Source organism: Drosophila bipectinata, chromosome 2R (assembly GCF_030179905.1).
Source record: "Drosophila bipectinata strain 14024-0381.07 chromosome 2R, DbipHiC1v2, whole genome shotgun sequence".
Lineage (NCBI taxonomy): Eukaryota > Metazoa > Arthropoda > Insecta > Diptera > Drosophilidae > Drosophila > Drosophila bipectinata.
Window position 1 is genome coordinate 4436270 of NC_091737.1, and position 14476 is coordinate 4450745.

Here is a 14476-nt window from a genome sequence, read left to right on the forward strand (position 1 = left end):
GGAATGCGTTTTGGCATTCATCTGTCAATTCAAAAGGAACATTCTTTTTAGATAATCTTGTTATGTGGCGTGAATGTTCTGCAAGTATTCTGGAAGTATTCTTTTACCTGTGCATTTATGACCGAGAAAAACCACCTTATGTATTACAAATGAATATTTTTCCGGATGTAACTTCAGATTTTATTTCTTACATTTCTCAAAAACGTCTGTTTAGTTTTTAATCTTATAACTATTAAGTCGAAGGTTCTTATACAGAGAATGCTTTAATCATCATTCTCTAAAATGAATTAGGAGCTGTTATAAATCTTGAGATTTTTAAGTTGTGAATAAACTGATTTTTTCTATTTATTATTCCTATGCGATGGAAATCACCTGAAGACACATATGTGTGTATTATGAGGCACATAACATTTCGTGATTTTATTTTAGTAGAGATGCAAGCCTTATAAATTTAGGTATTTTAGTCAAAACAAGAAAGGAAAGCTAACTTCGGGCGGAGCCGAAGTTTGTATACCCTTGCAGATTAGATTGTAGATTGTATACCCTTTATTCCTATACATCTTTTAAATTAGACATACATATCTACCCTTTTTCGTCTGGCCTTTTTAGAATGGTGGGAGTGACTGTTACAGTCATAAAAATTACAACAGAGTTTACATTCTTAAATTTGCAACCCTTTACTTTTTGATAACACTAAAGACATCCATGGGATTATCCCATTTTAACCTGGTTAACAGGTAAAATTTGGTAGACCGTCATTTGGTTTATTTTCAATGAACACGTGCAAGGGGTCAGAATTTTTTAAAAGACCTTAATTTCGCAACCCTTTACGCAGGTATGAGTGCAATTTATAGAATGGCTTCTTACTGTACAATATCAGGTAATACTTTTTTTGATTGGTCGAATCGGAAGAAAAGCGCTACAATTTAAGACTCAAATGATTGAAAAACACCTAAATTGCACAACAGGTAGCCCAGGTACAAAAAAAGAAAAATCCATTTTTATTGCCTTTTTTAAAAAGGGTAATCTAGGGAACCTTTAAAGGGTCAAAGGATAATTCTTTTTTGTTTGGATATTACCTAGCTTGGCTATATATTTAGAAATCCTTTAATCCCTAGATCAGTCAATGAAAAAAATTTACCGAGTGATGACGTTACTCTGTCAGTCAGTATTTTTACAAGTGCAAAAATTTTAAAGAGAGCGGAAGTATTTTTTCGACGTCGCGGAAGTATTTTTTAAAAGTGCCAAATTTAAAGTGTGATAAAGTGGAAAAAAATTAAAGTATTTTTACAAGTGATACAAAATTAATAGTACGTTAATATCGTGCTTAAAAACACAAACTTTGGTAAGTATATTAACTTTTTAATTCTTTAAAATCTTATACCCGTGGACGGCATTCCATGTCGGTGATTTTATATGCATTCCATAACATTCCATAACTTTCATTTTTTTCATACAGGACTATAAAAAATGCCACGCGTATCACGGTTATCCCAGGAACAACGCCGCCAAGCTGCTTTAAACCGCAGCAGAGCCCGCTATGAACGGAATGCGTCCCAAATAAGAGCTCGGAACTCTGAACATATCGCTAATGTTCGAGACAATAACCCTAACGTACGGGAGGAAAGTCGTGTTCAGGATTCCATTGCACGCGCGCAGCGGAGAAGAAGCGAAAGGGTTCGCAACCTTGAACGGATTCGGGACGCACAAGCGCATTCAACTCGTCGGGAGGACTCTGACGAGCGCCGACAAGAGCAGTTGCGAAACACTGCTGAGCATGCGTCTCGGAGGACTAATCCAGAAATCCGTTCTGTAGAGCGTATTCAGGATGCTGCAAGGCATTCAAATCGTCGACAGGACCAGGACTATCGTGTCTCAGAGCGGACTCGGGATATGGAGGCACGCGCAACCCGTCGACAAGACTCTGAGGAGCGAAGACAAGAGCAGTTGCGAAACACTGCTGAGCATGCGTCTCGGAGGACTAACCCAGTAATCCGTTCTGCGGAGCGTATTCAGGATGCTGCAAGGCATTCAAATCGTCGACAGGACCAGGACTATCGTGTCTCAGAGCGGACTCGGGATATGGAGGCACGCGCAACCCGTCGACAGGACTCTGAGGAGCGAAGACAAGAGCAGTTGCGAAACACTGCTGAGCATGCGTCTCGGAGGACTAACCCAGTAATCCGTTCTGCGGAGCGTATTCAGGATGCTGCAAGGCATTCAAATCGTCGACAGGACCAGGACTATCGTGTCTCAGAGCGGACTCGGGATATGGAGGCACGCGCAACCCGTCGACAGGACTCTGAGGAGCGAAGACAAGAGCAGTTGCGAAACACTGCTCAACACTCTACTCGGAGGACTATTCCGGAGTTTCGCATTCCTGAACGCATTCGGGACATGGATGCACATGCGATCCGTCGAGAGGACCCCGAGGAGCGACGACGAGAGCAGTTGCGAAACACTGCTGAGCACTCTACTCGGAGGACTATTCCGGAGTTTCGCATTCCTGAACGCATTCGGGACATGGATGCACATGCGATCCGTCGAGAGGACCCCGAGGAGCGACGACGAGAGCAGTTGCGAAACACTGCTGAGCACTCTACTCGGAGGACTATTCCGGAGTTTCGCATTCCTGAACGCATTCGGGACATGGATGCACACGCGATCCGTCGAGAGGACCCCGAGGAGAGGCGACGAGAGCAGGTGCAAAATACTGCTGAGCATGCCTCCCGGAGGACGAATCCGACATTTCGAATTTCAGAGCGGATTCGGGACGCCGCAGCGCGAGCTGCTCATCGCGAGGACTCAGAGGAACGAGCCAGAGAACAGGAAAGGAATACTGAAGAGCATCGACAGCGACGAAGGGATTCTGAGGAAAGACAGCGAGAACGGCATAGGGACGCCAATAACCGGAGAGCAACCAGGAGAAATCCCATAGCAAGAACACAGGAGCAACGGATAAACACATCACAACGCCGGGAAACACGACAACAGCGGAGGATTCGGGAAGAACAAATTCGGCAAATGGCAGAGGATCGATTAATAAACTTCAGGATGGACCCCCAAAATCGACTGGATGCCTCCCAAAGGCAGTCGCAACGCAATATGGACGCAAGAGCTCAACTTTCGGAGGACGAACTGGATCAGGAACGAGAACAACAGCGAAATAGGATTCGAGCAACAGCAAGGGATCTTTATCACAGGAACATAAAGGAAGGACCAACGGAAATTTGTATTTGCTGTGGAGGAACATGGTTCCGTTCGCAGGTAAGTGGATTATACATCCTGGCTATCTCCTCTAAATTTCCCCTCCTAAACGTTGGCAACGCTTTTTATTTGTCACGAAAATTTCCCAGTCCGTCCGGCAAATATAACTTTTGCAACACTTGTCGTCGTGCCATCTCTCTTGGCAAACTACCATCACTCTGCCTTTCCAATGGGTTCGACTTCCCAGAAATTCCTGAGTGCTTAAATGGACTCACCTGCCTCGAAGAACGCCTTATTTCACCGAGAATTCCTTTTATGAGGATTATTTCCCTCGGCTATGAAAGGCAATGCGGAATCAGAGGGGCAGTAGTGAACGTTCCAATTTCAGTTCCTGATATTGTGACTGCGCTTCCGCGCTCTTTCGACTCTACTCATGTCATCCAAGTCCATTTAAAAAGGAGACTAGAGTATGCTCACAATTTCATGACTGAAACTATTCGACCCGCTCGGGTCCTTGAAGCTGTACGGTACTTAGTGAATACCGAGCTCTACAGAAAGCACAACATTTCACTGAACGAATCATGGCTGGCAGGACTTCAAGGAATTAATGAAATTCCTTTTATTGCGGATGAATCTGATCGCGAAGCAGTAGAGCAACTTCTTCAGCAGCAACACCTATCCCAAAATGCTGCAGAGCTCGAAGAAAATTTAAATCCCGGAGGCCATGAAACATTATTGGAAAATAATGACACTGCAATTCAGCGCATTGCATTGGCACCGGGTGAAGGCCGTCGCCCAACAAGCTTAACGCTTGACGAAGACGCAGAGGAACTTTCCTTTCCAACTATTTCTTGCGGAGAAATATTTAAAGGAAAGACAACCTATGCAAAAAAAGCCAGATCTCAAATCCGATTTTACGACCGTCGATGCGCTGTAGTTCCTAAAGTTTTATACATGTATAAATTTTACGAAATGCAGCGCATTCAAAATTCTATTTCAATTGCTTTACGCAAAAAGTCAGGTGCAGTTACCGCTGGTAATCTGCGGGATGAGTCATTTGTTGACAGACTTGTTCAACATGATGATGGCTACCACATCCTTAAAGGCTTACGGTCGGCACCAGCTCATTGGGAGGCTGAAAAAAAAAAAGTTATTGCTATGATTCGACAATTTGGCTTGCCAACGTTTTTCATAACTCTTTCCGCTGCTGAAACTAAGTGGAATGAACTTTTAGTTATCCTTTCCCTTCTATTGGACAATAGGGCTATAAGCGAGGAAGAAGCGGCAGCTCTTTCCAGCTCCGAAAAGGCTCGGTTAATCCGATCCGATCCAGTGACGTGCTCTCGATACTTCGATTACAGGTTGCGACAATTAATGAAATTGTTCAAAACCGATATTTTTGGGGAATTCAATCTTTCCCATTTTTATTGGAGAATCGAATTCCAGCACAGAGGATCTCCGCACTCTCATGGCATGTACTGGCTTGCTGGTGCTCCTAAGCTCGAAGACGCCGAAAATACCGAGCAAGTAATAAACTTTATCGATAGGTTTATTACTACAAATGGAGACGATCCTGAGCTACAAGAAGTAATTCAGTATCAACGCCACAAGCATAGTGCTTCCTGCCTGAGAGAGTTACGCGGACAGGAGTTCTGCCGATTCAATATGCCATATCCTCCTATGCCCGAAACGCTTATTTTGCATCCAATGGAAGAAAACGAAGTAAATGTTGAAGAACATAAAACTTTGTTCAAAAAAATTAAGGAAGCTTTAAGGACCATTTCTAATGAAGACGCAGCTTTATATAATAATTTTGATTATTTTCTGACCCACCTTGAAACTAATTTTGAAGCCTACAAATTAGCCTTACGTTCCAGCTTGAAAAAGCCACAAATTTTTCTTCGCAGACAATTCTCCGACCGATTGCTCAATGCTTATAATAGAGATATTCTAGGCTTACACAGAGCTAATATGGATATTCAATTTATCCTAGATGCTTACGCCTGTTGTAGTTATATTATTAACTACATAAACAAATCGAACAGAGGCGTATCGCAGTTGCTCCGTGAAGCCATGGCAGAAATAAGCCATGGGAATATTTCTATTAAAAGGAAATTACAGCACCTCGGGAATAAGTTTATTAACGCTACAGAAATATCGGCCCAAGAAGCAGCTTACAATATTTTGGGTCTGCATATGTCAGAGGCAAGTGAAGGTACTATTTTTATAAACACTTGCCATCCAGACAAACGAGTTAGATTGACTCGCTCAAATGAAGAATTAGAGCGACTACCAAACAACTCGGTGGATATTTTTGAGCGTAATATTCTTGACCGATATGTGCAAAGGCATGCGCAGTTGGAAGGAATTTGTTTAGCAGATTTCGCGGCTTGGTACAGATTTGTCAAGCGAAATGCACGATCTGCCGCTAATCATAGGGAAGACTATGAGGAAGCAAATGATGTGGAGGTAGATGACGAAGATGAAGTTGCTGAGCAAAGCTATCCACTGATGGATGGGTCTGGTTGTGTTAAGAAACGCAGGCATCCCCTGATTCTAAGGTGGGTTCGATTTAGCATTAACTCTTCACCTTCCGATTATTTCCGAGAGCATTTAATGCTCTTCTATCCTTGGCGAAATGAAGAAGCTGAACTTCTTTCCAACGACATTGAAAACACATTCCGAGCAAACCACGAAGCCATTAAGACAAAAAAAAGGAACTATGATGTGTTTGATGATATGGAGTTAGAAAGAGTTCTGGAAGATTTGCAAGAGGATAGGGGGGATAATGCTCCTGTTGCGGAAGAACCTGCCTCCCAATTTTTAGACGAAGAATTTAGAGCTTTGGCAGTACCAAATATAGAGCGGAACGTAAATATTCTTCAGGATGACAACGCGATAAATAACCCTGAAGAAGACGGCGAACTTCAAATAATTAGACTCCCCCCGTTAGTTTCCAATGATGACCTTTGTTCGCTAACTCGGTCCCTCAACTACAAGCAAAGACAATATTATGCACATGTGATGCATAATGTTGTTTGTAAAAATATTTTTTACGAATATGTTGGTGGAGGGGCCGGTGTAGGAAAAAGCAGACTGATTTCTACCATCTATCAGTCTGTGACTTGGCGAGCAAATAAGCTTCCTGGTGCTACGGATTCGGCAAAGGTTTTATTATGTGCTCCAACTGGAAAAGCTGCTTTTGGAATTGGAGGACTGACACTGCATTCAGTGTTTTCTCTTCCAATAAATCAAGCTTCAGGTCCCTTAAGACCTTTAAGCAATGACAGTTTAAATACAATTCATTGCAAGTTGATCGATCTCCAATTAATTATAATTGATGAAATTTCTATGGTTGGTTCGAAAATGCTTTCATTTTTGGATCAAAGGCTTCGCCAAATTTTCCGAAGCCCTGACATAAGTTTTGGTGGAAAATCAATTATTGTTTTTGGAGATCTAAAGCAGCTTTCCCCAGTTGGAGACAGTTGGATATTTTCGGAAAGGACAATTAATCCTTATAGCGTTTTAGCAGGAAATAGCCTATGGAGCAACTTTATGTATTTTGAGCTCACAGAAATAATGCGCCAAAGAGGCGATCATGCATTTGCTCAAGCCCTGAATCATTTATCTGAGGCTTGCATGACAATTGCAGATATAGAGCTCCTAAAACAAAGAGTTGTTTCACCCAGCGAAGTTCCTGATGATGCCATTCATTTATTTTCTTCTAACGAAGAAGTTAACAATTACAATTCCATAAAACTAGCGCAAATTGGGACGGAAGAGTTGGTTTCCACTGCTGTTGATACAGTGAAAACTGCGAACATATCTGCACGAAACAGAGAAAACACGTTAAGATATGCTCAAAATATGAAAACCTCTGAAACACAAGGTTTACCATATAATCTTCATCTCAAAACAACCGCTAAATATATGGTAACCGTCAATATAGACACAAGTGACGGACTTGTAAATGGAGCAACTGGTCAGCTAATGCAAATTGACCATTGCTTAGTGAATGGCTCAAATTTAGTGACGCGAATTTGGATTAAATTTTTTGAACCCACGGTTGGCGCTATCGCCAGATCAAAAGTTCGGAACAGTCCCGATCCCGAATGGACTCCAATAGTAAAAGCCTCTCGAGTTTTTCAATGTGGAAGATCGGAGCATGCCTCTGTTGACCGAAAACAATTCCCAATTGTTCCTGCTGAGGCTATTACCATCCACAAAAGCCAAGGAGCAACATATAGCAAAGTCGCCGTGCATCTTAAAAGAGGCATCAAGCGAGCTTCGCTATATGTTGGATGCAGCAGGGCTACTAGCGCATCAGGACTTTTCCTTTTAGGCGACTTTGTTCCTCCAACAAGATTTGGAGCACCAAATGTCCAAGACGAACTTCAAAAGTTAAGAGAGGAAAAGTTCTTGACTACGCATTATGAAATTGTGGTCAGCAGTAATGAAGAAATCTCCCTATATTACCATAATGTTGAGTCTCTTCGAAGCCATCGCGAAGATATTTTCAACGACCCTATTATTTGTTCAGCAAATTTTCTTTGTTTTGTCGAAACTTGGACTCTTCCCAGCGAAGACTTTTCTTTACAAGGTTTCGACATTATAAGAAGAATTGATAGCAATCGATTGAATGGTATTGGCAAAAATGGAATTATGATTTATGCCAAGCAAAATATTGCCGAAAATGTAGTTTTCTTGTTTGAGACAAATAAGTCTTTAAGCTCAAGAACTACATACCAATCAATTGCCTTCAAATATCTCGATACATCTTTTATTGTTGTTTATAGGAACCCTGCTTTTCCTATAACACAATTTCGAAATGAAGTTATGGCGGATGTAGAAAGAATACGCAGCTTAGAAAATAATACAAAATTGGTAATATTAGGAGATTTTAATATATGCAGGTCTACAACCACTGATCAACTGGAGGTATCTTTAAATGAAGTTAACCTTATTCCAATCAATAATTGTGCGACTACAAAACATTTAACGCAAATTGATTGGATATTTGCTGAAAATGAGCTTAGGAATGCTGTGGCTCTTACATACAAAACGAGCTATAGTCATCATGACGGAATTTTTCTTAAATATAGCTGCTAAAATTTTTTGTTTAATTTATTAACTTATTTATTTATTTTAATTGTATATATTTCATTAAATTAGTCATACTAGTATTATTAAATTATTATTGCTTAGTTGTTTAGTTATAAAGTGCAATATAAGTTAAGTTATTATATTTCCCTCTCGTGGATTGAGACCTTGTCGTGGTGAGGGGGCTGAGTATGTGAGGATTCATAATAAATATCACGGAAACCAGCATCAATCCTTTGTTTTAACTAGTTTATAAAAAAATTATTTATTGATGATACCTATGATAGCCGTATTTTATGACTTGCGGTTCTTAAGTTCTTATATGAACCAGTGCTCTCTAAAAATTGTAAATAAGGCTTAAAGTTATTTCTGAAGAAAACACCAAAGTTATCGCGTTTCTGAATGTTCAGTCCCATCTTTCTAACTTAAGAAACAACCATCGTATTTCCGATCAATCCATTATTTTGCAGAAATAGGATAAAGTCAGCTGATCCTTATAAAATTGGGTAAGTTGGATCAGTTGGCCAAAAATAAAACCCGTAGAAAATCCCAAGTCCCTAACTTTAAAAACACCAAAGTTATGGCATTTCCGATCTTTCAGTTGTATGGCAGCTATAGGATATAGTCAGCCGATCTTTATGAAATTCGTCAAGTCGTATTTTTTTGCCAAAAATAGAATCCACAGAAAATCCCAATCCCCTCACTTTTAAAACACCAAAGTTATGGGATTTCCGATCGTTCAGTTGTATGGCAGCTATAGGATATAGTCGGCCGATCCTTACGAAATTTGGCATGTCGTATTATTTTGTCAAAAATAGCGCTCATGTAAAATTTGAACTCTCTCACTCTAAAAACACCGAAGTTATACCATTTCCGATCAATCAGTTATATGGCAGCTATAGGATATAGTCGGCCGATCCGGGCCGTTCCGACTTATATACTGCGTGCAAAGGAAAGAAGGGTGTGTGCAAAGTTTCAAGACGATAGCTTCAAAACTGAGAGACTAGTTTGCGTAGAAACAGACAGACGGACAGACAGACGGACAGACAGACGGACAGACAGACGGACAGACGGACAGACGGACAGACGGACAGACGGACAGACGGACATGCTTATATCAACTCAGGAGGTGATCCTGATCAAGAATATATATACTTTATAGGGTCGGAGATGTCTCCTTTACTGCGTTGCACACTTTTGACCAAAATTATAATACCCTCTGCAAGGGTATAAATATGAAAAATGAATACATTTGAGAGCGGGTTCCACGACAAACGGCTGGCAGATGAGAGAGGGAAAGTCGGTTTTTCCCGTCAAACCTGTTTTTTTTTCAAAGGCCGTTTGCTAGAAAAATTTGCAAACAGCGGGCATTCTGGCTTTTTTACTTAAATGATTTTTTTGGATTTTTTGGTATTTAATCGCATAATTTGGTCAATTAAATCGCCAGTGAGGCACCCCAAAAGACGCCAGGGGTAAGTTTGGAACAGGGTTTCTTCCCTTGCGGTGAACTCCCGAAGGACGTAAAGGAATGATCCGAGGCTCCACAGGATCACCCCACCGCAGCCCCGAAGAGCACCTCTCGGAGGAAAGATAGGGATCCTGAGGAGCCGCCGGGAAACCAGGAAACCGCGTGGTCGAGCTCATCTCCCCGCCAACTTACACTCCCACCATAACGGAGACCCACATGTTACGGACGAATGGACAAGTAAAGAGGCATAATTGGGACACAGAAGAGGAGAATAAAGAAGGAAGAAGAACACGCTACGGAGGTACAGTACCGTGCTGGAGGAGGTTGGAAGAGCTCGTTCATCTTGCGCTCATATTCTCATTGAATGCTTTCTGTTTCTCAGTCGCTGAAAGAAGCGCGACGAAGTAGGTTGGTCTGGGCTTGGATTGTTTTTTGTATGTATGCGTGTCACACATTCACATACACGGGGGCATGTGTGCGTGCGACTTCGTTTCGAAGCCAGCGCACAAAATGTTCATTTTTTTAACTTTTCAGACTGTCACCCTAACAAAATGCAGGTATTCGTTATTTGGTGAAATGACGAAAGAAATAATATTATTTGTTATGTTATATTTTTTAATATTTTAGTACACATTTTAAATTTATTTAGGAATAAGATTAGGTGTTAGCAGTGAATTGTTTTGTGTATATGTATACATTTTTAAGAATCATTAAAAACAAGATACTGAGAAAGGAACAGGGTATATTTCAGTCGACATCACTTAAACGCCGTTTGCTTTTAAGTTTTTGTTGTTCTGCATGAGAATTGTGTTTGCATACCCTACCGATTAATGATTTTCTTCTCTGTGGCAAGTCTTCACTTCTGTGTGGCAAGCAAATCGCTTCGATATTGGAAACACGGACCGAAATTCTCTCGATGACACTGCGAAACAAAACGTGCTTTCAAACAAACTACTTCCTACAGAACCATACAAATACCCTACCGAAAAATCACACAATAGGGGTTTTCAACCCAAGTGGATTACCAATGATTTCACTTGGCTGGCGTACTCAGCGAGTGAAGACAGCGTATACTGTAAACCTTGTTGGTTATTTTTCCATGAAAGCGTTGGATAGCTGAAAATAGGGCTGCAATCGAACCAATCATTCGGACAATTCTTTTTTGTGCAGAGCAAGAATTACCTCTGAGAGGCGATCATGATAGTGGTGCCTTATCTTTGACACGACCTGAAAAAAAAGATGGAAAGTTCAGAGCACTTTTGCGGCTTAGAATTGAGTCTGGTGATAAAGTTTTAGAAAACATGTTCTCAATAGCTCCAAAAACGCTACTTATATGGGTCCTATCATCCAAAATGAAGTCATTCAGACGTGTTCTGATATTGTCACCGAAAAAGTCATTGACAGAATTTCGAATGCAGGGTGTTTTAGTCTCCTTAGCGATGAAACAATGGTTGTTTCAGGAACCGAGCAGTTATCACTATGTATCCGGTACGTCCATATCCAAGATCTCCCAGCTCCTGTTCTTGGTGAAGATTTAGTCGGATTTATCCCAATCAACGATCAGTCTTCTGAAAATCTGGCGAACGTTATTTTGGAGCGATGTGATGAGCTCAATCTTGATATGAGTAAGTGTGTTGGGCAAGGATACGATGGGGCAGCAAATATGGCAGGTCATTTGAGTGGAGTCCAAACAAGAATAAGAGAAAATTATCCCAAGGCAAGATACATTCATTGTGCCAGTCACCGTTTGAACCTTGCTCTGTAGAATGCCATGTCTGTTTCAGCAATACGTAACTGTCTTGGAGTTGTTAGTCAAATTGTAAATTTGTTCAGGAATCATTCGAATGCAAACAAAATTTTTCAAAAACTATTCAAAAACATGCTCCAGACAGTAAAAAGAAACGACATTTCCGGCTTTGTGACACAAGATTTATCGAAAGGCATGACAGTATTATTGTGTTTTTGGAACTTCTTGAATGCATTAATATAGCTTTAAAAGAAATCGCTCAAAAAACCTATATTTTTTCTTCAACGGCATCAACTCTTCACGCAGCGAGTCAAAAAAGTGAATTTTTAGTCAGCATTGTTGTTTGCGAAAAACTGTTCAGTTTGACCCTTCCACTGTCGATTTTCCTCCAAAATAAATCATCAGATTTGGTTTCCGCTGTACAGTATACAAATGAAGTATTGAGTTCACTTCGACAAATGCGGGAAACAGCTAACGACACTTTCAGATAAATTTTTCAAGTAGCGCCAAAATTTTCTGCAGATCTTTTCGACACTGTAATTTAAGCTCCCAGAGTTACGTCACGACAAAAATCTCTGGCGAATCCGCAAACGACATCGAATGAAGAGTATTTCAGAGTCAACACATTCATTCCTTGCATCGATACTTTGATACAAAATTTGACGGACAGATTCATCAAGAACGAAGATATTTAATCCAGTTTCCAACTGCTACTGCCAGGATATGCTTGCGAGAAAAAAATTTATGAACTGGAAGAATTAGGTCCATACTTTCAAAACGAAATGCCATTGTGCGCAGTTCAAGCTGAGTACAAGTTATGGTGTACCAAAATTTCATCACTTGACCCATCAACCGAAATTTTGAGACTGTTGGAGTGTTGTGATGGAACATTTTTTCGCGGGATAAATCTTCTTCTCAAGGTCATGACTACTCTTCCAGTCACAACGGCAAGCGTCGAAAAAACGTTTTCAACAATGAAAAGGATAAAAACTCTACCTCGTAGTGTGATGGGCCACGACAGACTAAGTGCACTCGCGATGATATCAATTCACTGGGATACTGTTGTTGATCCGGACGAAGTTCTCGACCGTTTAGCGAAGAAAAAATTAAGGAAGTTACTCATTTAAGGTGTATGATCTGAAGGAAAATACATACTGCATTCACATTTTGCTATTGGCAGATATTTTTTGTGAAACAAAAATAATGCTTAAATTTTTTTTTTATCATTATAGTAACTGTTAATTGTAACCTTATACTTTGTACTGTACCTTTTTCTTGCACAATAAATAATAAAAGATCAAACGTCACGGACTGATTAAAGATTGATGTGTGGTTGCCTTTTTCTGAATTTATTCGAATACATCCACATTTTTTATTGATTTTTGTCCTTTTCTGGATACGGGCCTGGCATGGACGTAGTGTAGTGGGTGCTGGAACCAGGGCCGTAGCTAGAGCCTCGGGGGCCCTGAGGCAACAAGTAAATTTGGGACCCCCTATACGGAAGTCTTTTGCCCCGGCGGGGCCCCTTCCCTTCGGGGGCCCTGGGGCACCGCCCCACCTGCCCTATGCTAGCTACAGCCCTGGCTGGAACCTATGTTTGCTTTGGACTTTGGTTTAGCGGAAAATGAAAATTTTCGGTCTGTGTAATTTTTGTTTTCTGTTACAAATATTTCACTGCACGTTAACAAGTTACACCCCGATCGCTATGAAGGAAAAAAGAATGTTGATAACTGAATAATCAGGAATATACCAGAATAACCAGGATTCTTAAGCTAAGGTTCAAATTCAAAGCTTAAATGAGGTCTTTGTTTTTTCTTACCTCATAACGCCCGTGGGAAATTACAGAAATTCTTCGTTGAGAGATGGTTACATGTTTTATATGAGTAAAATGATCATGACCCGATTCTTGTACACTAGCTAGCAACAAAAAACTATTACCATCTGATGAAAAAACTGGGTGAGGAAAAATATCCAACCATTCATCTTCCGCAGCTCGTTCCGAATGTACCTAAAAAGAAATTTAATAAATAGAAATGAATGGTTAAAATATTTATATTATTTGTTATTTGCTATATATAAATATATAAAATATTCGTGTCACAGTTTTTGCTACCATACTCCTCCGAAACGGCTATACCGATTCTTATGAAATTTTGTGAGCGTATTGAGTAGGTCTGAAAATTCGCCAACATCTATTTTATTAAAGAGAGTTGCATCTATAAGAGCCAGAAGATACACGAGTTGAGCGCAATGAAGTCAGAAGATTAGTACAACGACAATCACGCCGTTTCACAGTCAATAGACGCAGAACAAATGACTCACAACGACAACAGGAAAATCGAGCATTTATATTCCAGTATGAGCCTGATATTGAGTATTATGCCCCCTCAAAAGTCGTAATTGGTGCTATAGACAAGGAATGTCCGCATTGTCATGCTCTGAAATTCAAAAATAAGCCAGCTGGGAAGTGTTTCGCGTCAGAAAAAGTGTAAGTACCAGAAATTGAAACACCACCTAAACCATTAAACGGTTTATCGAAAACTTAGTTATCGGCACGGATCCAGATTCTAACGTGTTTCTGAAGTCAATTCGAACATTCAATTCATGCTTTCAAATGACATCGTTCGGAGCAACAGAAATAGTTCGAAATTCTAATGCAAATGGTCAACATTACAACTCAACATTCAAAATCAGAGGCCAAGGTTATCATTAAATGGGCTCACTGCTGCCAATCCCAAGCGAACCACAAAAATTCTTACAAATCTACTTTATGGGTGGCAAGGATTCCGGAAGCGCACTTGCCAATCGCGTGAATGCACGTTGTGATTATAATAACCTTGATTCAATTAAAGCCAGACGTACATTAACGAGCTATTAACACAATCACCCGGCGGCAAATTTAGTTAATATACATAAAATCTCATATATAATAACATATTTTTTTTATTTTTTTA

At 40.4% G+C, this 14476-nt stretch overlaps 1 protein-coding gene across 3 annotated transcripts in view; it reads right to left on the reverse strand.

The window, feature by feature from the left end:
* The window catches only part of LOC108133741 (dipeptidyl peptidase 4), a 225790-nt gene that overhangs the window by 107153 nt on the left and 104161 nt on the right, over window positions 1–14476 (reverse strand). For all 3 annotated transcript variants that reach the window (XM_070278426.1, XM_070278427.1, XM_070278428.1), the window contains one exon: window positions 13342–13530. In XM_070278426.1, the coding sequence (XP_070134527.1) occupies window positions 13342–13530 (189 nt within the window). The remainder of the gene's footprint in view (window positions 1–13341; window positions 13531–14476) is intronic.